Raw genomic sequence first — 26,242 nt, forward strand, 5'->3', positions numbered from 1 at the left:
CTGGCCAATATTACCTATTCTAATGGTTATGACCTTACTGGCTTTTCACTAGGCACCTTCATACTCTGCAGTCCCTAATGCAAGCCAACAGTTTCAATGGGGCGTGAGTCACTGCACCCAGACACTACTACTCATTCTAATGGTCACCACCTCGCCGGCTCTTCCCTGAGCACCTCTGTACACCACAGTCCCTAGTGCAAGCCAACAATTTCAATCAGGGGACAGGAAGGCTTGAGGGAACAATGGCAGCGCTAGAAAGTTCCATCTGCACATGTACTTGGTGCATGGGTTTAGGTGTGGCAGAAATGGTGTGCTCCCCAAATACAGACATTCCTTACTGCCCAGACTCACCCATTTCAAAGTTAGAAACCAAACACACTAGTCTGACTACTCTGCTATCCAAAACTCCAGAACCACATCAGTTAGGAAAAGGAGAAATCCTTCTCTTCGACAGGCACTGCTCCACTTCCCAGCTCCCGCAATGGGTGGGTTGGGGCCATGTGACTCATTTTGGCCAACGGGCTGTGAGTGGGATTGACTGCGTCAGTTCTGGTTTCAGACACGGAAGAGCGGGTTGAGAGTCGTCCACTCTCCCTTCGCCCACTGTGGGGACCTGGAGGCCAACCCTTGGGAGGCCATGTCACAAAACCAGGACAGCCTGGATCACCTGTCACAGGGAAGTCAGCTACCCTAGAGAAGCAGCTGACCCGCATCAAGAACTGCATGAGCAAGAAATAAAGCCTTGCAATCATTTCCCAAGATTTTATGGCGAATTTGTTACTGCAGCACAGCCTTGCCTCTCTGGACTAACATAAAGGGATTTTCAGGCCAGGTGCCTGAATCCCAGCACTTTGGGAGGCTCAGGCAGGAGGATCCCCTGAGCCCAGAAGTTTAAGAACAACCTGGGTAACATAGCAAGACCCTGACTCTATAAAAATTTTAAAAAATTAGCTGGGCACATGCCTGTAGTCCCAGCTACTCAGGAGGCCGAGGCAGGAAGATTACGTGAGCCCAGGAGTTTGAGGCTGCAGTGGGCTATGATCGTGCCACTGCACACCAGCCTGGGCAACAGAGTGAGACCCTGCCTCTAGGAAGAAAAAAAAAAGGGGGGGGGCAGGGGGAGGGCAGGATTTTCAAGGATCGTTCTGGCCACATGTGATTTCTGCCTCGCCTGTGTCTTAGAACCTGACCGAGGCTACAAGTACCGCACACATCACTGCTCACAGGGTAAGTACAACCAGCCTCATTTTACAGACAAAGCAAGTGAGGCACAGAGGCCTGAGTGACTTTCACAGGGTCACACAAACAGCGAATGACAAGAGCAAGACTCAAGCCAGGGTCTGTCCGACCCCAAAGCCTGGGCTCCGTCCACCTTGCGGCTGTCACGCCTTCCCACTAAAGCCCATCTGACTAGTGATCTCTAGGACTTGCCCTTTCTGGCAACAGCTCCCACTAGAGGCAACTTGTTGTCAAAAGGAAAGAACAGAAACAGGAAGATGCCACATCCTGACCCTTCAGTGGACATGGCTGGAGCCCTCGCCGAGGCCCCAAAGGGAACCATTCTTTAGAAAGAAATAAAATATATAGATATATAGATATATATATTTTACTGCAAATGTTCGCATTTCCAGTGTAAGTCATTACAAAAGGATCCCCCAAAACTTGGTTTATCTAATGTGAAAGAATGGTATAACTTACAAAAAATAAATATATGTGTTTTCACCTAAAAGAAAGATGCTCTCTGGGTTTGAAGTCGGCAACGTAATTCTTAGCAAGTATGAGTCTTGGGGCAGCCGTCAGCTCTGGCTGCTTTCTGGATTTCACTTTGGGCTCTAACCGAGATACCTTAAAGAACAGGCTTTAAAAGATGCTGCTTCTCCGTTTTCTTTCAGGAACACAGAGACCAAAACGGTCAAACGCAGGGCGATCTTCTCACTATTTCCTGGGAATGTTACTTCTCAGCCCAACACTTCTCTTCCCAAGAAGTTCAAGTTTTGAGACTGTTTTTCTCCCCGGAACAGTACTTAAAAAAAAAAAAAAATCATTGATATTCAAAGATGGGTTCTTTTCGTGTCCTGGAAGAGCATCAGTAACTAAATGTCAAGTTCTCCACAATGCTGCCCCCCTGGGGGCTAACCAGATGCCAAGGGAGAGAATTAAAATCTAAAAACAAAGACTCAAGGGGACATTTTTTTGGTACCCACTGGTAATACTTGGGAGGTATTTCGTGTTCTTTACTTTGAAAGCTTCATAACCATGAGCAGGTACCATGAGAGGGAAAGAAAAGAGGCAGTAAGAAAAAAGAACAAAATCAATCAACACTGTAAGCAACCAACATCGCTTTGGGCCAGGCCCCTAACACATTTTTCTGCTAGGACTGGCATAGTACCTTCCAGCTGGTTGCTCGCTCTCAATTTCTAGTCAAGGTCAAATTCCCATGAGCCCATCTCCTTAATATTTACCCCCATCAATCATGGTGGGAACAGTAATAACAGCGTTGATTGTTCTTACAATGTTGAACGAAAGAAAAAAGCAAGGGAAAGCCTGGAGTGGGGGTGGGTGGGGAGGGGAGCCCCAGGTGGAACGTCAGCCCTGAGACAATCCCCTGGCCCTACAGTTCCAGGTCCAGGTTAGTCCAACCAGGTCCCTTCCAGGAGGACAGGCATGGGAGTGCAGAGGCTGCCTCTGGCCCGAAACAAGAACTGGTAGAGCCGGAGCTGAGATGCTGGTTCCCAGCTTTTGAGTGCCTGGAAGACCAGATGTTGGTAAGAGGACCATCTAGGGCCCTGGGACACTGCCAAGGAGAGAGAATGATTTTCTCCAGGCCCCTCAACCACAAAACTGTAGCCCCAAGGAAATGAAGCATTCCTGGTGGACCCAGACAAGGATGTTAGAGGTGATGGGAGCCAGAACCATCGCAAAGACTTGCAGTCCACAGACTTCGGCTGGAGAGATCCGAGGCAGTGGGCTGGATTTGGTCACTAGGATCTTCTATACAACCAATTCCTCCAGAAGTCTGGCTGCCAAAACTCCTCCGTGGGAAGCACCAGGAAACCACTTGCATTCCCGGGGGCGTGAGGCTGTGTGTGTGTCTCAGGGCACCATGGGCAAGGGTGTGCGTGTTGTGGGCGGTTCGCATCTCTGTCTCTCCTGTGTCTTCATAGCAAGTTCCAGGCAGGGGACTGGATGGCGGTGGCTGCTGCTTTGAGTATGTTTTGGTTGTCTGGGTTTGGTTTTTATGTTTTGGTTTCAGTGTGGGAGGCTTGGTTTCCCAGGGGTACTGACTCCTCCCTGGGCGCTGGCATGTAGGCCCTGCAGTTCTGACCAGATATGCCAGCTCTGGGGCTCACACCAAGCCGGCATCTTTGGCCATGCTGTAGAAAAGACCTCTCTGCTGCAGGAGGTCCGATGGGGCGCCGTACTCCTGGATTTCTCCTTTGTCCAAGACGATCACCCTGTCGGGAGAGGGGATACAGACATGAGGGGAAGGGGAGGGGTGAGCACCTCGTGCCCCTGGGACAACTGACCTGGACAAGTCACTGCTTCGGTCAGGCCCCTAACACTTGTTGCTAGGACTGGTGCAGTACCTTCCAGCTGGCTGCTCACCCTCAATCTCTATTTCTAGTCAATGTCAAATTCCCATGAGGCCACCTCCTTAATATCTACCCCACATCAATCATGGTGGGAACAGTATTAACAGTGTTGACTGTTCACATGCACTGTTCCATTACATTCAGAGTAAAATAAAAAGATCTTACCATAGTCTACAATAAGGATTGGCAACATTTTTCTGAAAAAGGCCAGATAGTAAATACTTCAGGCTCTGCAGGCCATATGGTTTCTGTTACAACTACGCATCTCTGCTGTATTTATGGTGTGAAAGCTGCCAGAGACAACAGGAAAATGAACAGATGTGGCTGTGTGCCAATAAAACTTTATTCATAAAAACACGCAGGGGGCCAGATCTATGGCCTGTGGGCCATAGTTGGCTGACCCCTAATATTTTAGGTCCTATAAGATTTGACACTGCCCACTTCTGTCCTCATTTCTATGTCCTATATTTCAAAAGCACCAACTCAGCATCTGCCACTTAGTAGGTGGTACTCAGTGAACTAGAAACATCATGTCAGCTGGGTGCAGAGACTCACGCCTGTAATCCCAGCACTTTGGAAGGCTGAGGCAGGAGGATCGCTTGAGGCCGCACTGAGCTGTGATCCCACCACTGCACTCCAGCCTGGGCGACAGGGTGAGACCCTGTCTCAAAAATAAATATATAAAATGAAATAGAAACTCATGTCACTCCCCTGCTTAACACCTTCCAATGGCTTTATAGGGCTCTTAGAATAAGTTCCAAGCTTCTCACCGTGGTTACATGGTGCTCTAAGATCTCGCCCCTGCCTACCTTTCTGGCCTCATCTCCTGCCCCCATCTGCTCAATTCCAACCTCTAGGTACAATGGCCTCCTCATGCTAGCCTTCAAATTCATTAAGCGCATTCATTTTTATATTCGACTGTACCGGCTGCCTAGAACGTTCTTCCTTTAGATCAAAGGTTGGCAAACTGTGGCCTGCAGGCCAAATCTGACCCCTTGCCTGTTTTTATGAATAAAGTTTTATTGGAACATAGCCATGCTCATTCATTTGTGCACTATCTATGACTGCTTTCACACGGCAACACTGGAGTCAAGTGGCTGAGAGGCCATGTGGCCCACAAAGCTGAAACTACCCCGGCCCTTAAGAACAAGGTTGCAGATCGCTGTCCCAGATCTTCTCAAGGCTGACTCCTTTTCATTGTCCAGGTCTCAGCTAAAATGTCACCTCTTCAGAGATGACCCATGCAAAACTCAAAACCCCCAAGACCCTGGCACTACGGCCACATTCTGACTTTTGTGGCCCCCGGCACTGATGCCTGCGGAGGCGGCTTTCTCCACACGACATGCTAGAAATTCTGTCTTATGACTGTGTTGGTATAAATAAAAGCCAGGTTGGATTACATTCATTTTTTTTTTGAGATGGAGTCTCACTCTGCTGCCCAGGCTGGACTGCAGTGGCACAATCTCAGCTCACTGCAACCTCCACCTCCCAGGTTCAAGCAATTCTCCTTCCTCAGCCTCCCAAGTACCTGGGATTATAGGCGCGCACCACCACACTTGGCTAATTTTGGTATTTTTAATGAGGACAAGGTCTCACCATGTTGGCCAGGCTGGTCTCAAACTACTGACCTCAGGTGATCTGCCGCCTCAGCCTCCCAAAGTGCTGGGATTACAGGCATGAGCCACCGCACCTGGCCTGCTTCTGATTTTTAAAAAAAATAAAATAAAACCTTTTTGTGGGCCCCAGGCACTGGGCCTGCAGTGCTCAATGAAAACAATGGCCCTGCCTGGCACTCGCTATCCGGTCTCCTTGGCAAGTGTCCTTCCCAGCACCTGCTGCCCTCTGGAATCCTGTTGGTTTGTTGCTCTGTATAGTTTTTGTCTCCTCCATCTAATAAGCTACTTGGTCCTAGAGGCAGGGACCTTGTCTGACAGGAGCCTACAGAGTCCCCAATGTCTAGGACACGGCAGGTGCGCTATGCAGATACACTGAGGGAATGAATGACTGGATGATATTAGAAATACCTGGTACCACCGGGCACAGCAGTTCATGCCTGTAATCCCAGCACTGTGGGAGGTGGAGGCAGGCAGATTGCCTGAAGTCAGGAGTTCAAGACCAGCCTGGCCAACATGGCAAAACCCTGTCACTAGTAAAAATATACAAGTTAGATGGGCGTGGTGGCACATTCCCGTAGTTCCAGCTATTCCAGAGGCTGAGGCAGGAGAAATGCTTGAACCCCAGAGGCAGAGGTTGCAGTGAGCCGAGATCACACCACTGCACTCCAGCCTGGGAGATGGAGCGAGACTCTGTCTCAAAAAAAAAAAAAAAAAAAAAAGAAATAGCTGGCACCATCCAGGACGAAGAGGATCCACCCACTGGGGCTGTCACTAGGGATAAGGACAGTATTGAATGAATGAACGAATGAGTGAGTGAGCCAGTGAGTAAGGCAAACTCCCAAAGCCTAGAGGCCATTGTGCCAGGGGCATCACCTTGTGTAGTCCATGATGGTGTTGAGCCGATGGGCGATGGTGAGGACGGTGCAGTCCTCGAACTGTGTCCGGATGGTGGACTGGATGAGGTCGTCCGTTTCCAGGTCCACGGCTGCTGTGGCCTCATCCAACACAAGGATCTTCGTCTTCCTAAGCAGGGCCCGGGCTAGGCACACAAGCTGGCGCTGCCCAACACTTGACCAGAAGAAAAAGACCAGGAGATACTGTTGGGTCAAACCACCCCTGACTCTGAACCTAGGCCCAGGCTGGGAGAAGTGAAAGGAGACACTCTATGTTGCTTGACCAGGAAAGCACGTCCACTCCCAACATCTTTGTCTGCAGCAGACATCACTAATCAGTCAGAGCACATCTCCTATTCAGCAAGATGCAGGTTCAGAATCATTCTCAAAACAGCGGCTCACACCTACAATCCGAGCACTTTGGGAGGCTGAGGTGGGAGGATAGCTTGAAGCCAGGAATTTGAGAACAGCCTGGGCAACAAAGCAAGACCCCCATCTCTCCAAAAACAAAAATAAATTAGCTGGGTGTGGTGGCATGCTCCTGTAGTCCCAGTTACTCGGGAGGCTGAGGCAGGATTGCTTGAGTCCAGGAGTTAGAGTCCGAGATCAATCCACTGTACTCCAGCCTAGGCGACAGAGTGAGACACCGTCTCTTTTTTTTTTTTTTTTTTTTTGAGACAGAGTCTCGCTCTGTCGCCCAGGCTGGAGTGCAGTGGCGCAATCTCGGCTCACTGCAAGCTCCGCCTCCCGGGTTCACGCCATTCTCCTGCCTCAGCCTGTCCGAGAAGCTGGGACTACAGGCACCCACCACCATGCCCGGCTAATTTTTTGTATTTTTTTTTTTAGTAGAGACGGGGTTTCACCATGGTCTCGATCTCCTGACCTCGTGATCCGCCCACCTCAGCCTCCCAAAGTGCTGGGATTATAAGCATGAGCCACCGCGCCCAGCCGACACTGTCTCTTTAAAAAAAAAAAAAAAAAGCTGGGCACAGTGGCTCACACCTAGAATCCCAGCACTTTGTGAAGCTAAGGCGGGCGGATCACTTGAGGCCAGGAGTTCGAGACTAGCCTGGACAATGTGGTGATACCCCAACTCTACTAAAAATGCAAAAATTAACTGGGCATGGTGGCAGGCACCCCAGCTACTTGGGAGGCAGAGGCAGGACAACTGCTTAAGCCTGGGGGCGGAGGTTGCAGATGACATTGCACCACTGCACTCTAGCCTGGGTGACAGAGTGAGACCCCCCATATCAAAAAAAAAAAAAAAAAAGGCCTCATATCCATGCATCCCTATCCAACTGTGGGGCCATGAGAGGTGGCTCTGCACTCAGACATGTACCTTGCTTTGGCCAATGGGACACCGGCAAACTTAAGGCCAGCCAAAAGAATACTGTCATATGCAACAGGGGCTTGCACGCTCTTGTGCCCCTGCCATCGCCATGACAACATACCCAAGCTGGTCTGCTGGAGAATGAGGGATGCACGGAACATACCCTTCTTGCCCCACCTGAGGCCAACAGCCAGCTGACCCCTAGACATGCATGTGAGCCCAGCCGAGATCAGCATAGCCACCTGGCTGACTGCCCTCATATGGAAGCAATGATCATTGCTTTAAGGTTGAACGTGCCTGAGGCTTTATGGTTGGTTGTCATGGAGATGGACAACAGAACCAGAACCAGACACTAGCAAACACCACCAAAGCGGGACCCCAGAGGTTCCGCTGGTGTGCCAGGCATTAATGCTTTAGTTGCTGGGTCATGGACAAAGCTCCAGGATCCTGGTAGAAGGACCAAGACAGCTGGGGTAGTGCATGGGGACTTGGGGGCTCAGAGCAGTGCTAGTGACCAACTGGTACAGAACACTTTCCATAGTTTAACAACTGACAGCTATTGTCAACTGAATGGAGCTGGTGTGTATAAAATGAAATGTACTGGTCATCCTGGTTATTCTACCTCATGGTACAAAGAGCCTGGATTAAGACCCATTTTACAGATACAGATACAGAAACTGAGGCTCCAAGAGGTGAAGGAACAAATGGTCATCTGGGACTCAAATCCAGGTCTGACACAGATCTGGACAGAATCTTCAAACCCCCCTACCGAGGTGGCGCCTAGGACACCTTATCCGGTGTCTCCCTGTTCACCCCCGCCTACCTGAGGTTCTCCCCGCCTTCTGCACATTCGTGCTCCAGCTTGTCAGGAAGGGCTGACACGAAGTCCTTCAGGTGGGCCAGCTCCAGGGACGTCCAGACTTCTTCGTCCGAGTACTGGCTGAATGGGTCCAGGTTCATGCGGAGGGAACCCGAAAACAAAACAGGGTCCTGTTCAGAGAGAAGAGAGCAGATGGTATGTGACGCCTGTGTCAAGATGACATGGATGGAGACGAGGTGAGGCCTAAGGACTTCTGGCCAGGACTGCTGAAGGTGGGGTGTCAGAGCTCCTTGGAATCACTATTTCTGGAGATGTTAATAATGGAGAAAAAGGCCAGGTACAGTGGTTCACGCCTATAATCCCAGCACTTTGTCAGGCCGAGGCAAGCGGATCACTTGAGGTCAGGAGTTCGAAACCAGCCCGGCCAACATGGCGAAACCCTGTCTCTACTAAAAATACAAAAATTAGCTGGGCATGGTGGTGCACACCTGTAGTCCCAGCTACTCAGGAGACTGAGGCAGGAGAATCACTTGAACCTGGGAGATGGAAGTTACAGTGAGCCAAGACTGTGCCACTGCATTCCAGCCTGGGTGACAGAGTGAGACTCTGTCTCCAAAAAAAAAAAAAAAAAAAAAAAAATTTCCTTAATAGTGGGAAAAAAAAAAAGGTCTGGAAAGTCTGAGTTTGGCAGAATAAAACAGATTTCCTTTCCATACAACTTCCTACAGCCTTCAATATCCAAGTGGGTTGAGAACCTCCAGAAATGAGATGCAGCACAGGTGATTCCTAACAGTAAAGTCCTGTGGATTCTCCCCTGTCATCCAACTGCAAAAGAGACTCTTCTAAGACACTTTACGGAAGATTACACTAAAAGGCAACATATTAAGGAATCCACCTGTGGCGACTGGTCTAGAAAATCCTTATTTCAGCCAGGCATGTTGGCTCACCCCTGTAATCCCAGCACTATGGGAGTCTGAGGCAGGCAGATCACTTGAGGTCAGGAGTTTGAGACCAGCCTGGCCAACATGGTGAAAGCCCGTCTCAATTAAAAATAGAAAAACTAGCCCGGCGTGGTGGTGAGTGCCTGTAATCCCAGCTATTTGGGAAGGTGAGGCAGGAGAATCACTTGAATAAAAAAAAAAGAAAGAAAAATTAAGAAAAAGGAAACCCTTATTTCTTACCAAATACGGCATGTTCTCACTTATAAGTGGGAGCTAAACTCTGGGTACTCATGGGTGTAAAGATGGAAACGATAGACACCGGATCCTCCAAAAGTGGGGACAGATGGAGGAGGGTAATGGTTGAGAAACTCTCTCTCGGGTACTTTGTTCAATAGTTGGGTGATGAGATCCACAGAAGCCGAAGTGTCAGCATCACACGACATACCCATGTAACAACCCTGCAGGTGCACCCATGAATCAAAAATTAAAAAGTCTTATTTCTTGTCTAGCTCTTGGAAGGGTTAGAGATTCTCAGTCTGACTCTGGCAGCAGAGAGAGAAGACGGTGTCTTTCTCGATTTTTCTAGATGCTCCGAAACTACCCTTGAGGGAACAAGAAGTCGGGACTGATAGTCAGTTAATTCCCACCTTGTTAATCATATGCTAAGAGAAAATTCAGGGAAGCAGCAGCATAGCCTAACTTCTATAAAAACAATGAAGGCCAGGTGCGGTGGCTCACGCCCATAATCCCAGCACTTTTGGAGGCCAAGGTGGGTGGATCGTTTGAGCCCAGGAATTCAAGAGCAGCCTGGGCAACATGGTGAAACCCCATCTCCACAAAAAATACAAAAAAAATTTAGCTGGGTGTGGTGGCATGTGCCTGTAGTCCTGCCTACTCAGGAGGCTTGGGTGGGAGAATCGCTTGAGCCTGGGAGATGGAGGCTGCAGTGAGCTGAGACTGCACCAGCACACTCCACTCTGGCCAACAGAGCGAGACCCTGTTTCAGAAAAAACAAAAAAAAAACGACGAAAGTAAGGCCAAATGTATGTTTGCCCCCAAAATATACATACATCACCTGTCAGTGCAACCACAGGGCTTGCCAGCTCGGGCTCACCCCCTGGGCCGCACCCAGACCCCACCTGGGGAATGATGGTGATCTTGAAGCGGAGGTCGTGCAGGCCGATCTTGGCGATGTTGATGCCGTCGATGATGATTTCTCCTTCGGCAGACTCATTGATCCGAAATAAGCCCAGGGTCAGGGACGACTTCCCAGCTCCCGTCCGCCCCACGATGCCGACCTGCAGGACAGAAGGGCCCAGGTGTGGTGGGAATGCTGGCACCTGGACTTGTCCCTGCCCCAAGTGCCCTCATCTCGGCCCCACCTCAGGCATCAGTCATCTGGTCGACCCAACCCCACAGCCCTCTCCCTCGCGCACTGCCCAGAGACACTCCTTTAAGGGTGTTTTGGCCGAAGGTCAAGAAGGACTCTCTTCCCTTTGCCAAGCTCCTGAAAGGAATGACTCAGCTTTTTATAAGTTACTAGAGACCTCAAAAGAGATAGAGAAGAGACAGAAGGAATTTCCAACAAAGCCCATTTGTTTAGACTCAAGTCACTGTTAAGTAATAATCAGGCATTTCCTCATTTCCCCACTCTGTTTTTCACATCTTTGATGGTGAGTTTCCCATCACGAGTTGTTGAAATATCTGCAAGATTCAGGCAGATCTTCCGGCCCTTTGCTATGACCTGGTCTCCATGCATCCTCTCTTGAAGGAACTAGGTTCTCTAGCTAATGGCCAATGGATGACGTTCCTCATCTCCAATTCTCCCCTTCCTGCCCGGCTCTTGAGAGGTGGGCTTCCTCTTCCCTCCTACAGGGGCGTCAGAGAGCAGCATGCGTGGAAAAATTCTCATGATGTGAGATAAGCCATAAAGACTCAACAAGGGCTGGGGCGCGGTGGCTCATGCCTGTAGTCCCAGCACTTTGAGAGGCCGAGGCGGGTGGATCACAGAAGGTCAGGAGTTCGAGACCAGCCTGGCCAACATGGTAAAACCCCATCTCTACTAAAATTACAAAAATTAGCCAGGCATGGTGGCATGCACCTGTAGTCCCAGATATTCGGGAGACTGAGGCAGGAGAATCACTTGAACCCGGGGGACAGAGGTTGCAGTGAGCCGAAATAGCACCACTGGACTCCAGCCTGGGTGACAGAGACCCTGTCTCAAAACAAAACAAAGACAGCAAGAACATCACCCACCCTGCTCTTCTCTGTAACTCAGAAATTATCTGCTGGGAACAGAATGTTCTGAGCTTTGTGAGAGGGACGCAGAACAGTTCACTAAGTCCATATGTTCAGAGGTGAAAGCAGCCTTGTCCCCCAGCAAATGGCCAGGAAGACTCTCAGACCGATTCCAGAGGACAGTCTAAGGGTATCACTCAGGTCAAGGAACCTCTTCCAAGAGCAGCTCGGAACCAAGAAAAGATTCCAAAATTCTGACAATTTCTCACTTCCCTTGAGCCATCCCCTAGAAGGGATGGTGACACCTTATTCTAGAGATCACAAATTCTAATGTCTTGGAGGGGCCAACTAGGCACTGAATGGGACAGGGAGGGACTGGGGTGAACCAGGAGGCTCACGGGTTGACTAGAAAGAGCCAGGCGGGGGAGGATTGACCTGATGTTGCCAGATGTTCTGATCTTCCAAAAAAAAGCAGAAAATAAATTTTTAGATTAAGTCTTCCAGATTTTTCAGTATTTGCAACTTACTCAAATTTCTTCCAGGCCGGGTGCGCTGGCTCAAACCTGTAATCCCAGCACTTGGGGAGGCTGAGGCGGGTGGATCAGTTGAGGTCAGGAGTTTAAGACCAGCCTGGCCAACATGGCAAAACCCCATCTCTACTAATAATATAAAAATTAGCTAAGCATGGTGGTGCATGCCTGTAGTCCCAGCTACTCGGGAGGCTAAGGCTGGAGAATCACTTGAACCCAGGAGGCAGAAGTTGCAGTGAGCTGAGATCGGGGCCCTGCACTCTGGCCTGGGCAACAGAGTAAGACTCCATCTCAAAAAAAAAACCAAAAAACAAAAAGCTTCTTCCAGGGGCCAGGAATGGTGGCTGATTCCTGTAATCCCAGCACTTTGGGAAGCTGAGGCGGGCGGATCGGTTGAGCTCAAGAGTTCAGATCAGCCTGGGCAACATAGTAGGACCCCCGTCTCTACAAAAAATACAAAAATTAGCCAGGTGTGGTGGCATACACCTGTAGTCCCAACCATGTGTAGTCCCCCCACTTGGGAGGCTGCCGCTGCAGGGGGCTGAGATCACACCACTGCACTCTAGCCTGGGTAACAGAGCAAGACCCTGCCTCAACAACAACAAAAATCTTCCAAAACATATCTGTGGGGCTCGTTTGGTCTTTGGGCTGTCAGTTTACCTAAAAGCCTTCACTTCTGCAAGTTGGATGCGCTCTGAACAGCTTTTACTGCCACAGTCCACTCCCGGCCCCCGGAAAAGCCATTCAAGCAGAGGGTGGAGCCGTGAGTGACTGGGGAGATGCCGCAGCTAGGTTCACCTGCCCGATGGCACCCTGTGCCCGACTGGGAATGGGTGGGGGAATGAGGCGATGTGTACCCACCTTTTCTCCCCCATTGATGGTGACATTGATGTGCCTGAGAACGAAGTCCAGGTCCTCTCGGTAGCGCAGGCAGTAGTTCCGGAATTCCACTCGGCCCACCTGGGGCCAGCTGCTGGGCGGAGCTGTCTCCTGGATTTGCCAGGGCGCCTTTGATCGCAGCGAAGGGAGAGAGTAAGGAATTCCCAGTCCATCCGGTAAAGCTGTGACTCCCCCGACCTCTCCTCTCACTCACTCTGCTGCCCAAGGTGGCCTCCCAGGCCTCAGCACTGGGGGGTTGCCCTTCCTGGAAAGCTCTTCCCCAAATGACCCCCTCGCATCCTGTGGATCTCTGGTCGATGCAGAGCGCCCTCCCAGCCCTGTGTCCCTCTGTCCCCTCCCGTGCTGCCTTCTCCTTCAGGGCACTGCCTGTCCCCAGCCCTCTCGGGGCTGGTATGCTTGAGTGTATTCTGTCTCCCACGCCCACTGCACCATCCACTCAATGAGGACAGGCTCTAATTGTTCACTGCTGTATCCCAGGGCTCGAAGCACATAGCAGGTGTTCAATACATATTTATGAACATGAAAAAGAAGAATGACACGGGTGCTGATATAGAAAGTGAACCAGTGGTAGAAGGCACAGAAACTGAGGGGACATAATCATCACTCAGTGGGTCAGAGATACCTCCTGTAAAGCTGTCATCTCTGTGTCATAGACAATGGCTGACTGGACCACAGTTGTTCATTTTTGTCTGCCAGAATTAACCTGATGTTCACGTTCACCTTTGTCTTAAAATAATTGTACAACTGATTTGTATAGACATTGTTCTTTTTTTTTTTTGAGATGGAGTCTCGCTCTGTCACCCAGGCTGGAGTGCCATGCTGTAATCTCAGCTCACTGCAATCTCTGCCTCCCAGGTTCAAGCGATTCTCCTGCCTCAGCCTCCTGAGGAGCTGGGATTACAGGCACCCGCCACTACACCCAGCTAATATTTGTATTTTTAGTAGAGACGTGGTTTCACCATGTTGGCCAGGCTGGTCTCGAAACTCCTGGCCTCATGATCCGCCCACCTCTACCTCCCAAAGTGCTGGGATTACAGGCATGAGCCACCATGCCCGGCCACAGACATTAATCTTAATACGAACATGATAAACTTTTAAAAAAATTTTCTGATAAAATATAAATGTTGCCCCCAAATTCTTTGAATGGCAAAGAAATGAGTAACAGTTTGTCAGATACTTCATATGGAAGAAAGAATTTTTTAGGTAACTATCATTAGGTTGGACAAGGTAACAGATACATTTCAAAAGAGCAAGTGGAGGTATATCTTATCCGTATCTTTAGGCTGATGCAGAATTTTAAGGTTTAGAGAACAGTGTGACATTTTATGCATAGACTTGCTCTAGGTATTTGTGGAGCGCAATACAGAGATTTTAAAAAGTGATTCTATAAAATCTACACTATGGTCTCTGTTTCTCTGAAGTAAATGTTTGTGATTCGTTCCTCACACTACACTGAGTAAAAAAGAAACAAGAAAACAATAACAGAAATATTGAAGTATGCTTCACTGTTGGGTGAGTTTTGTTTTTAGATGCCAATAAAACTTACTTTTTGATAAAAAAATTTTTTTTAATAAGTATTTATAAATGGAGTCAATGAAATGAGTGGTCTTCTCTGGACAGACAACGAGAATAAAAGTGAGTTACCCTGGCTGCCCACCCTGGCAGGAAGGCAAGAATAAAAGCAGCAGCTGTATCACAGTGCCTCATCCAATCCTCACAGCAATCCCATGTGGGGGGTCCTTTCATTATCCCCAGGTTACACACAAGGAGACTGAGACACACAGAGAGGGGCGGTAACTTGCCCAGGGACACACAACCCTCCTTCTGAAAAGTGGTTCAGTTCAGCATTTCCTGAGGCCCACAGCTGGATGTGGCCTGGGCCAGGTTCAGTGGTTTTAGCCTCAGGGAGTGCACATCCCCCTCCAGGGCACACACAGGTGCTGAACCAGGCTGCAGAGCACATGGCCAAGCTCAGGGGCACTGCAGAGGGCACATAACAAGAAAACACTGGGCACCTTTTAGGCAAGACATTCAGCCCTTTTGTGGATGTGCTATAAAATAACAGCAATGCCGGGCATGGTGGCTCACACCTGTAATCCCAGTACTTAGGGAGGCCGAGGCGGGCAGATCACTTGAGGTCAGGGGTTTGAGACCAGCCTGACCAACATGGTGAAACCCTGGCTCTACTAAAAATACAAAAATTAGCTGGGCCTGATGCTGGGAGCCTGTAATCTCAGCTACTTGGGAGGCTGAGACAGGAGGATCACTAGAATCTGGGAGGCAGAGGTTGCACTGAGCCAACATAAAACCACTACACTCCAGCCTGGGTGACAGAGCAAGACTTCTCTGTCTCAAAAAACAAAACAAAACAAAGCAAAAAAAAACACCGCCACTGCCAACAACAAAAAGTGTTATTTTTTATTTTGTAGAGACGATGTCTCACCATGTTGCCCAGGATCATCTCAAACTCCTGGGCTCAAGTGATCCATCTGCCTTGGTCTCCCAAAGTGCTGGGATTACAGGCGTGAGCCACCATGCCGGCCAAAAAATAAGTGTTATTATTGAGCGCTTACAATGCAAGTAATGCAAGTTGCTCTGCTCAGCACTTGAGACCCATGATTTCATCTGAGCCTCACAGCAGCCCTTAGAGGCAGTGACTGTTACTATACATGGATGCAAAGGTGCCTCATGGTTAAAGAAAAGGTGTCACAGGATAACAGGTAGATCCCACTTATGTTAAAAGAAAAAGAAACAAGCAAACAAACATGTGGGGGTATGTGGGAATCCACACAGGAAAGTTCTGGGAGAAATGCACTCGAATGCTAATGGGGCCTCTCTCTGGAGAGGAGAGGAATGGGGTGAACAGGAACAAACTGTCTTTCTCCACCATAAACTTCTTTGTTTTTTTTTTTGTTTGTCTTTCGAGACAGAGTCTCACTCTGTCACCGAGGCTGGAGTGCAGTGATGTGACCTCAGCTCACTGCAACCTCCACCTCCCAGGTTCCAGCGATCCTCCCACCTCAGCCTCCCAAGTAGCTGGGATTATAGGCACCTGCCACCATGCCCGGCTAATTTTTATATTTTTAGTAGAGATGGGAATCACCATGTTGGCCAGGCTGGTCTCGAACTCCTGGCTTCAAGTGATCCACCCACCATGGCCTCTCAAAGTGCTGGGATTGCAGGTGTGGGCCACTGTGTCCAGCCCTGTATTGATTTTTTCTTTTTTAAAACAACAAGCATATCTCTATTTCATAATTTATGTACATAATTGAAGGGGAGATGCTATAACAACAGTGAGCAGAATGGAGAGAAGTATGTGGAACTTTCTATCTATATATAAAAATACATGCAAATATAGAATAGTGGTAGGACTAATGAGGACAATTACTTTCTCTTGGGTTTGTCAAACACAATCCTTCTAAAAATATCAGTCAAAAGTAAAATGCTTTTAAAAACTGAACTCAGGCCAGGTGTGGTGGCTCACACCTGTGATCTCAGCACTTTGGGAGGCTGAGGCAGGTGGATCACGAGGTCAGGAGTTCGAGACCAGCCGGGCCAACATGGTGAAATCCCGTCTCTACTAAAAATACAAAAATCGCCTGTAATCCCAGCTACTCAGGAGGCTGAGAATCACTTGAACCCAGGAGGTGGAGGTTGCAGTGAGCCGAGATCATGCCACAGCACTCCAGCCTGGAGCGAGACTTAAGTCTCAAACAAAAAACCAAAACTGAATTCAATCAAACTGCATGCTTTAACTGAGTGAATTGCATGGCATGTGAAATTCACATGTCAATGAGGCTATTATAAAAACTAATGAAATAAGTTAGCTGGGCACGGTGGCAGGTGCTTGTAATCCTAGATAATTGGGAGGCTGAGGCAGGAGAATCACTTGAACCCAGGAGATGGAGGTTGCAGTGACCTGAGACCGTGCCACTGCATTCCAGCCTGGGCAAAAAAAAAAAAAAAAAAAAAAAAAAAGCCAAATTCCATCTAAAAAAAAAAAAAAAAAAAAAAAAAAAAAAAAAACCTAATGAAATACCCTGTGAATGAATTAAATAAATTCAGCGTCAAGTTGGAAGCTGCCGGTGTAATACACCCTTGATTCCTCACGGGGGCACTCACGCCATTCTTATAATGCTCACCCGTGACATGGGACTTGGTTCACCCAGTCAGAATGTTAAAGGAGTGGGCAGAGGTCACTCTGTGAATTCCTCAGGAGGACAGACCTTATGGAGGCCTTGGTCTCACTCCCAAGGGGCATCTCTCCTCAGGAGGCCGGGCAGCATGACTCCCATGGCACTGGATAGGGTCTCTGAGGAGGCACAGGCTCAATGCCTAGGTCTGCCATTTACCAGCCATGTGATCTTGGGCAAGTAACTTCATCTTTTTGTCTCAGTTTCCTCACCTGTAAAATGGGAGTAATAGTAGCATCTAAATCATAGGGCTGGGCTGGGCACGGTGGCTCCCGCTTATAATCCCAGCACTTTGGGATGCCAAGGCAGGCAGATGACTTGAGCTCAGGAGATCGAGACGAGTCTGGGCAACATGGCAAAATCCCATCTCTACTAAAAATACAAAAATCAGTTGGGCGTGATGGCGTACGCCCGTGGTCCCAGACACTCAGGAGGCTGAGGCAGGAGAATCACTTGAGCCTGGGAGGCAGTGAGTGAGATTGCACTACACTCCAGCCCAGGCAAGAGTAAGACCGTGTCTCAAAAATCAATCATAGAGCGGGGTAAAGACTGAGTGCATTACTCTGTGTTAAACGTTTAACTATGGGCCTGACATTCTACAAGGCACTACGTGTGTCCCTGTTATCATTAATGGTGGGGTGGAGGTGCCGCCAGGCATTATTGTGATTATCTATTATCACTGCGTTCCTACTCGTGCTGGTGTTCAGTGCCTAAGAAGGCAGTTATTAAGGGCAACACCACATCAAAGACTGGAGGCATGGGTCCTAGTCCCAGCTGTTCTACCAAGCCACGTGGGACCTTGGATCAGCCGCCGTCCCTCCCCAGGCTCCCTTTTTCTCCATCTATAAAAAGGGGACTGGGGTTCAATAACTGCAGTTTCCCAAACTTTGGACACTTCCCAGCTAAATTATTCGTGTAGTATGCATGTACTCATTCTCTTGTTGTTTTAATATGCTTAATCCAGTCACTTAGACTTAACTTCTCAACTTAAGAGGAAAATTTATTACAATCACAAATGGAAAAGTAGTATTATTTTCCATAACAGGAGTCCCCTATACAAATACATAACAGGCCAGGCGCAGTGGCTCACGCCTGTAATCCGAGCGCTTTGGGAGGCTGAGGCAGGCGGATCACCTGAGGTCAAGAGTTCGAGACCAGACTGGCCAACTTAGTGAAACCCCCATCTCTACTAAAAATACAAAAATTAGCCAGGCATGATGACAGGCACCAGTAATCCCAACTATTTGGGAGGCTGAGGCAGGACAATTACTTGAACCTGGGAGGCAGAGGTTGCAGTGAGCCGCGACTGTGCCCTTGCACTCCAGCCCGGGTGACAGTGAGACTCCATCTCACACACAGAAAAACCAAATTCATAACAAATAACGGAAGGTTATTTCTGATAGACAGAAGCCATCCTGTTGAAGACTCCAAGTGTGAGGGCTGCTGTTTATCTGTCTGTTGAAGGGAGATCATCTCAATTGCTAAAGATCTGTTAACAATTGTGTTAAAGATCTGCTAGCCCCAGACTAAGACTTTCTCTGTGATACCGTCAAAAGTTATGAAAGACAATTAGAGGGGGAAACTTCTTCACAATGTGAATACTTTCTGAATGCCCTGACAGCATCCCACAGTCTCATATACGGATACCCCAGATCTTGGGGAAAGCCGGTAAACTATTTTCACCCTAAAACCGGGCTCTAACTAAGTGCTGCAAAAAGACTGGACAAGCATAAGATGCACTTCCACCTGGTGAGGTATCCAGCTCACTCTCCTGCTCAGAGACAGAGGTGCACAGGATAGGGTCCACAGATCTCCTTGGGGTAAAGCTACACCAAAGGCCAAGAGGTCCGGCCAGGGGCCCTTGCCTACCTCCTTCTCAGTCTCTGAATACTCCTTGAGTCTCTCCACGGCCACGATGTTGGTTTCCATCTCAGATGACATCCGAACCAGCCAGTTCAAATACGTGGTGACCTGTGAGTGGAAGAGTCACGTGACATTTCTAGAGCGAGCAGGCGTACTTTACTTTCCTTTTTCTTTTTTTTTTCCCACTGAGATAACAGGAAACAAATTATTTTTAACAAGTATGAATCATGGGAGGCTGAGGCGAGCAGATCACCTGAGGTCAGGGGTTTGAGACCAGCCTGGCCAACATGGCGAAACCCCATCAGTCGCTACTAAAAATACAAAAATTAGCCAGGCGTGGTGATGCACACCTGTAAACCCAGCTATTTGGGAGGCTGAGGCAGGAGAATCACTTGAACCCAGGAGGCAGAGGTTGCAGTGAGCCGAGATTGCACCACTGCATTCCAGCCTGGGTGACAGAGCAAGATTCCACCTCCAAAAAAAAAAGGTTATGAATTATGAAACATTCAGGTAAGAAAGGTACAGAAATTAGCAACCCCAGGTATAGCCATCACCCAGGCCTGCCACATTGCCATCTCCTAAGCACACACCACATTTCCAAAATAACTCATGGGCCACATAAGAAACTGGAAAATATTTTTAGCCAGGTAACAATATGAAAACACAATGTATCACCATTTGTGAGATGCAGTTAAAGCAGTTCTTACAGGGAAATTCATAGCTTTAAAAGCATTCCCCTTGTAGCTGGAAGTATCCTCTTGGGCCACTAAGGAATCTCTGTGACTGATGGGGAAAATCCTGGCCACATGTCAAATCCCTCTCCTGCTCTAGTTGGTCACTTGGCACTGTAGCACTGTATCCACTCCTCAAACTCCATGCCTCTCACACTCCTCTGCCCGATTCCTGTTGAAGCTGGAATCCAAAGCCAAGGACAACTGGCTCCCCCATTAACAGACTTTAATAATCCAGCCACGAGCATCCCCTCTTACCTGCAATGAGTAAGACACTGAGAGGCCCACCAAGCCAGCGCTGAGGCTGTGCCTGGAGATCACCGCGAACAGGGCAGCACACAGAACGATGCAGTTGCCCACACACTCCAACCGCACGGCCAGCCACCTGCGCCAAGACACACAGGCAGACAAACAGGCGTGGAGTCAGCTTTACAGAGACTTGGCTTACAGCTCTTGGGGGAGGAAGGGGATTCTGTGCTAACTCAAGTAACTCCGCAATAGTTCCAGAGAGAGTCCTTCCTGGCACTGCTTTTTCAAAACATGCACAATGGGCGCAGGGTAGGGACGGCCGAAAGGCATGACGCCAGTAAATCCTCATTAATCTGGCAAACCCATGGATTAAAACAGAGCTCTCCAGAGGCAATCTTCCCTGGAATCTGAAGCTTGCCTTTTTAAGAACTTTTTTCTCATTGAAGCCTTTAAAATATATACATATAGGCCGGGCGTAGTGGGTCACTCCTGTAATCACATATATATATATACACATATATATACGTATATATATATATATATGTACATATATATACGTATATATATATGTGTATATATATACACACACACATATACACACACACACACACACACACACAGAGTTATTCACAACAACAAAAAGATGTCCTGGAAATTCCTAAATACTAAGAAGGCATTAACTATAAGAGACACTAGTGATTTAAAATAACCGTCGTTTCTTGGCCTTTTGGCTAAAAATAAGTAGAAAAGAACAGTCTCTTGTTATGAGACAGATCTGGGAGGGGAGTGCGTACTAGGTAACTAGTACGAGTAAACATCATTGTAACGTTCCCAAACCCAGACTCTTCTTCATTTCAAAGTGTTAAAATATACTATGTTACCCTTTAAAATAGAAACAGAAATCATGTTTTCTGTCATTTTTTTTTTTTTTTTTTTTTTTTTGAGACGGAGTCTCGCTCTGTCACCCAGGCTGGACTGCAGTGGCGCAATCTCGCCTTACTGCAAGCTCCGCCTCCCGGGTTCACGCCATTCTCCTGCCTCAGCCTCTCCGAGTAGCTGGGACTACAGGCGCCCGCCACCACGCCCAGCTAATTTTTTGTATTTTTAGTAGAGACGGGGTTTCACCATGGTCTCGATCTCCTGACCTCGTGATCCGCCTGCCTCGGCCTCCCAAAGTGCTGGGATTACAAGCGTGAGCCACCACGCCCGGCCTTGTTTTTTGAGATGGGGTCTTACTCTGCCATCCAGGCTGGAGTGTGGATGACATGATCACAGCTCACTGCAGCCTCAACCTTCCAAGTTCCAGGGATCCTCCTGCCTCAGCCTGAGTAGCTGGGACTACAGGCCCATGCCACCACACCTGGCAAATTTTTGGTTGTTTTGTTTTGTTTTTTTTTAGAGACAGGGTCTCCCTATAATGCCCAGGCTGGTCTCGAACTCCTGGGCTCAAGTGACCCTCCTGCCTTGGCCACCCAAAGTGCTGGGATTACAGGTGTGAACCAATGTGCCTGGTCATCTCATTTGTTTAAAGCTAGGTTTCGTATGGTATCATGTACCATCAGAACTATTTTATTTTACTTTTTATTTTATTCTTCTCTTATCTTCTATTATTTCTTGAGATAGAGTTTCGCTCTTGTTGCCCAGTGCAATGGTGCCGTCTTGGCTCACTGCAACCTCTGCCTCCTGGGTTCAAGTGATTCTTCTGCCTCAGCCTCCCGAGTAGCTGGGACTACAGGCACCCACCACCATGCCCGGCTAATTTTTTTTGTATTTTTAATATAGACGGGATTTAGCCATGTTGACCAGGCTGGTCTCGAACTCCTGACCTCAGGTGATCCACCCACCTTGGCCTCCCAAAGTGCTGGGATTACAGATGTGAGCCACTGCGCCTGGCCATCTTATTTGTTTAAAGCTAGGCTTCGTATATCATGTACCACTAGAACTATTATTTTAAAGTTCTGAAATATAAAGCATTCTAGGAAGATGGGGTGTTGATCTTTTCTCCATTGCAGCCCTTATGAACCAAGTGACTGATCCTCACTACTCTGCCAGACACAGCCAGATTGTGACAAACTCCCTAAAAATTCTGAAGGGAAGTCAAGGTCTCTAATCATTCAGGGTTGACCCACCCAGACTTACACTATGGGATTAGAGTGTGTAAGATGGGCTCATGGCTATGGGACACCTCTGGGGTGCTGTCACTTTTTGAGGAAAGTCTATCAAGATGCAAATGGGTGAGAGGGACACTTCTCTGAATTCAGCAAATAATTAGCAAACTTCTGCCTCTTTTGGATTGATGCTATTATCTGTGATCCACAAGATGTCAATCTCCCATCCCCATCTCCTTTTTTTGTTTTTCCAGAGACAGGGTCTCACTCTGTCGCCCAGGCTGGAGTGCAGTGGTGCAATCATAGCTCGATGCAACTTTGAACTCCTGGGCTCAAACGACCTCCAGCCTCAGCCTCTCGAGAAGCTAGGACTACAGGCACACACCACCATGACAGGCTACTTTTTTTTTTTTTTTTTTTTTTTTGAGAGATGGGGGTCTTGCTATGTTGCCCAGGCTGGCCTGGAATCTCTGGCCTCAACGGATCCTCCTGCCTCAGCCTCCCAAAGTACTGGGATTACAGGCATGAGCCATGACATCTGGCCCACAAGATGACAATCTCATATGGTTTAACTTAGTATTAGTAAATTGCTTCTGACACACATCACGCAGGAGTGCATGATCACCCCCAGATGGGAACAGCGGTATGAAGATGCCCAACAGCAGAGTCTGTCGCTGCACTCTTGTATCACTAGGATGACAGTTAAAGGGAGGCACTTGCAAGGCTTTCTGACTCCAGAAGAGCTGTGTCCCTGCACTTAAATGCCCCGGGCACTGCATGTCTACAGCGCCGCTGTCTGCTCCGAATGATTCATCTGTCCTCCGCGCTCATCAAGCCTCTCCATCCTTTCTGCAAAGGCCCGGGTTTGGCTTTATACACAGCTCAAGGTGCAAGGAAGAGATCGAGGCAAAGGGACAAGGTGCTAAGGCGGCCTCCTCCACCCCCTCCTGCAGGCCCACCACGCCCACCTGTTGGCCACGATGCTGGGGTAATAGGCCTTCTGGTTCTCGTCCACCTTCAGGTCACTCTGGTGGATGAAGCGCTCCTGCTCCTCAAAGGCTCGAATGACGCTGACCCCCAGCAAGGTCTCGTTGAAATGGGAATAGACCGGGGAGCGGCTGACCGACTCGAGGCGCTTCAGCTGCCGGGAGGAGGCCACGTAGAACCTCTGGGGTAGAGAACAGACATGGGGAGTTGATGAAGGTTCCCTCATACCATCCTCCCAGGGCAGGGCTGTGCTGGAGAAAGTCTAGATGTAACCGATACCTCCAAGAGGCAAAATGCTAGAGCCGGGCTGCCCTCACAGGGGTGCCCACTCACCTGGTGAACCACAGGCACAGCACCACCAATGACAAGGACAGTGACAATAATAGCTCATGCTTATACAAAGCCCACAGCCCCAGGCATCGTTCTAAGCATTTTTACAAACATCAGTTCACTCAATCCTCACAAAAAACCTGAGGTGCTCATTCCTATATGTGATGGGTAAACTAAGGCACAAAGAAGCTAGTTAATCTCCTCCCCAAGGTCAAGTGGCTAGCAAGGGGCAGAGCTGGGATTCAAACCCAGGCCATCTGGGCTGCAAAGTGCTAACCTCTACCCCGTACTGCCTCTCTGAAGCCTTTCACCTCTAGGGTTTTCTGGAACCAGCAGTGTGGTTTTCGGCATAGCCTTTGAGGTCAACGAGACCTCAGTTCAAATCCTGACTCAACTACTGACTGGCAATATAAACACGACTAACACTTTATTTCTCTAAGCCTCAGTCTCCTTATCTGTAAAATGGGAACAAGGCTTGCTCGGCCGGGTGTGGTGGCTCATGCTTGTAACACCTGCACTTCAGGAGGCAGAGGCGGGAGATCACTTGAGGCCAGGAGTTTGAGACCAGCCCAGGCACATGGCAAAACCCCATCTCTACAAAAATAAAAAATTACTAAGAAACAAAACAAAACAAGGCTTGCTTCACGGGGTCATTGTTAGGGTGACATGTAAGAATTACAGTCTTACATGTGACGTATATTTGCGTGGACACATTATTTCATAAATCATATAGATATACATGATGTCACTAAGCACAGTGCCTGGTAACACTAGGTGGAACCATAGGAAATGGCTGTTTCTATAGATAAGAAATGAGTATCAGCAGTTTCATATAGTTTGACCTAACAGTAAGCACTCAGTTAGCTGGTGACTATTGTTGACATTAAGTGACAGAATTCCGCCTGTTGATCACATCCCCTCAGGAGTGACTGTGTCCATGCAATGGCCGGTTCCAGCACACTCAGCCCGGCTGAGACGCCCATGAGGACAGGGTCAATCGCGTCACCCCCCTCCTTCGATGGCCTCCCAGGGTTGTTAGAGTTGCCAACCATGCCTCCCTCAACTCATCTCGTCCAGCAACTCTCCCCTTTCTTCCTTGCACACTGGCCGCCTGCCTCCACCATCATCCCCATGCCGTCTAGGCCATTCCTCATCACCCAGCAGATGGGAGCACAGATGTCACTTCCTCGGGAAGCCCTTCCTATCCTCCAACATGAGCACCTTCTCCGGGCTTCAGTGTCCCAGCTCCTGGGCTACGATGATACGTTTCACAAGCAGCTCCATCCACCCTCGCGGGCAGACGCTTCATCTGCTCCGCCTCCCCCAACCTGGCACTTAGCCAGTGCCAGGCACCAAGAGCCTCCCGAGAAGTCTTGTTAGATTCAGAACAAAAGCCAACCACCTTCTGGAAGCTTTGCAGAGCTGTGGATCAGAGGCTGCAGCAGCCATATGAGGACACTGTGCTCTCCTAGCCTAGGTTTTTCTCATCTGTGCAAAAGGAACTGGTAAGCCCGGGGTTCCTGATTCCACAAGGGGCCTACAATTGCTTATCAACAGCAGGGCTAGGAAAACTAACAAAGGGTTGCTAGGAACTCAGCCTCCCTGCGTCCTGCCCTGGGCCAGGTGTACTGGGCTGCTTTGGGGCAGAGTCCAACAAAAAGCATCAATAGCAGCAGGTGGCTTTTACGAGGCCTCTGTGGTTGGCAGCCTCTTTCTGGGTGGCGGCACGGGCGTTAATTGGGACCCACAGATGGAGAGACTTCTGGGGCCTCAGAAGCTCTGTAAGTGAACCCAGGCACCATACAACCCCACGCAGTCTCAGAATAGCTGTTCTGACAATTCCTGGAATGTGGATCAGATATAATTTCTTCTCCAGCTGTTCCCACCGCCTCCCATGAAATCCAGACCCCTCTGCATGGCTGAAGGCCCAGGTGATCTGCCCCATCTTACCCCGGACCACATCTCCTTCCTCTCTTACCAGCTTGCTTTCTGAACATTCCAGATACAAATCGCTCTCAAGTGTGTTACCTGTTCAGTTTCCTCCACTTGCCACTGCCTCTGAACCTCATTTACTGGAAATATCTAACCTGAGATGAATATTTGTTCAGGAATGATCTTATTTTTTAAGACAGAGTCTCACTCTGTCACCCAGGCTGGAGAACAGTGGCACAATCTCGGCTCATTGCAACCTCTGCCTCCCAGGTTCAAGCAATTCTCCTGCCTCAGCCTCCTGAGTATCTGGGATTGCAGGCGCCCACCACCGTGCCTGGCTAATTTGTGTATTTTTACTAGAGATGGGGTTTCACCATGTTGGCCAGGCTGGTCTCAAACTCCTGACCTCAGGTGATCCACCTGCCCTGCCGATCTGATGTTTTTCTGAGACAACTCGCCCTGTCACCAAGGCTGAAGTGCAGTGGCACAATGTCAGCTCACTGCAGCCTCAGCCTCCGAGGCTCAAGTGACCCTTCCACCTCAACCTCCCAAGCAGGTGGGACTACAGGTGCACGCCACCACACCCAGCTAATTTTTGTATTTTCTGTAGAGACCAAGCTTTCCCATGTTGCTCAGGCTGGTCTCGAACTCCTGGGCCCAAGTGATCCTCCTGTCTAGCCCTCCCAAAGTGCTAGGATTACAGGCATGAGCCACCGCACCCGACCGAACTTCATATAAATGAAATCTCACAGTACCTACTCTTTTTTGTCTGGCTTCTTTTGATCACTATAACATCTGTGAGATAAACCCAAATTGTTGTGTATTAGCATTTCATTCCTTTTTACTACTCAACCACAAATTGTATAATTACATCACAATTTATTTCTCCACGGTCCTGTTAATGGACATTTGAGCTGTTTCCAGTTTGGGGCGATTATGAATCAAGATGCTGAGAACATTCTAAGCACTGCCTTTGTGTTTTGTTTTG

The 26,242-nt window shown here is 48.8% G+C and overlaps 1 protein-coding gene across 1 annotated transcript in view; it reads right to left on the minus strand.

The window, feature by feature from the left end:
- Positions 1 to 1,575: 1,575 nt before the first annotated feature.
- The window catches only part of ABCC1 (ATP binding cassette subfamily C member 1), a 150,016-nt gene continuing 125,349 nt past the window's right edge, over positions 1,576 to 26,242 (minus strand). Inside the window, exons 24-31 of the mRNA XM_030798043.1 lie at positions 22,974 to 23,173; positions 19,907 to 20,033; positions 18,924 to 19,025; positions 12,823 to 12,969; positions 10,333 to 10,491; positions 8,256 to 8,422; positions 6,083 to 6,277; positions 1,576 to 3,455 (exon numbers count right to left, since the gene is read on the minus strand). Of these exons, the coding sequence (XP_030653903.1) occupies positions 3,347 to 3,455; positions 6,083 to 6,277; positions 8,256 to 8,422; positions 10,333 to 10,491; positions 12,823 to 12,969; positions 18,924 to 19,025; positions 19,907 to 20,033; positions 22,974 to 23,173 (1,206 nt within the window). The 3' untranslated portion in view covers positions 1,576 to 3,346. The remainder of the gene's footprint in view (positions 3,456 to 6,082; positions 6,278 to 8,255; positions 8,423 to 10,332; positions 10,492 to 12,822; positions 12,970 to 18,923; positions 19,026 to 19,906; positions 20,034 to 22,973; positions 23,174 to 26,242) is intronic.

Source organism: Nomascus leucogenys, chromosome 18 (assembly GCF_006542625.1).
Source record: "Nomascus leucogenys isolate Asia chromosome 18, Asia_NLE_v1, whole genome shotgun sequence".
NCBI lineage: Eukaryota > Metazoa > Chordata > Mammalia > Primates > Hylobatidae > Nomascus > Nomascus leucogenys.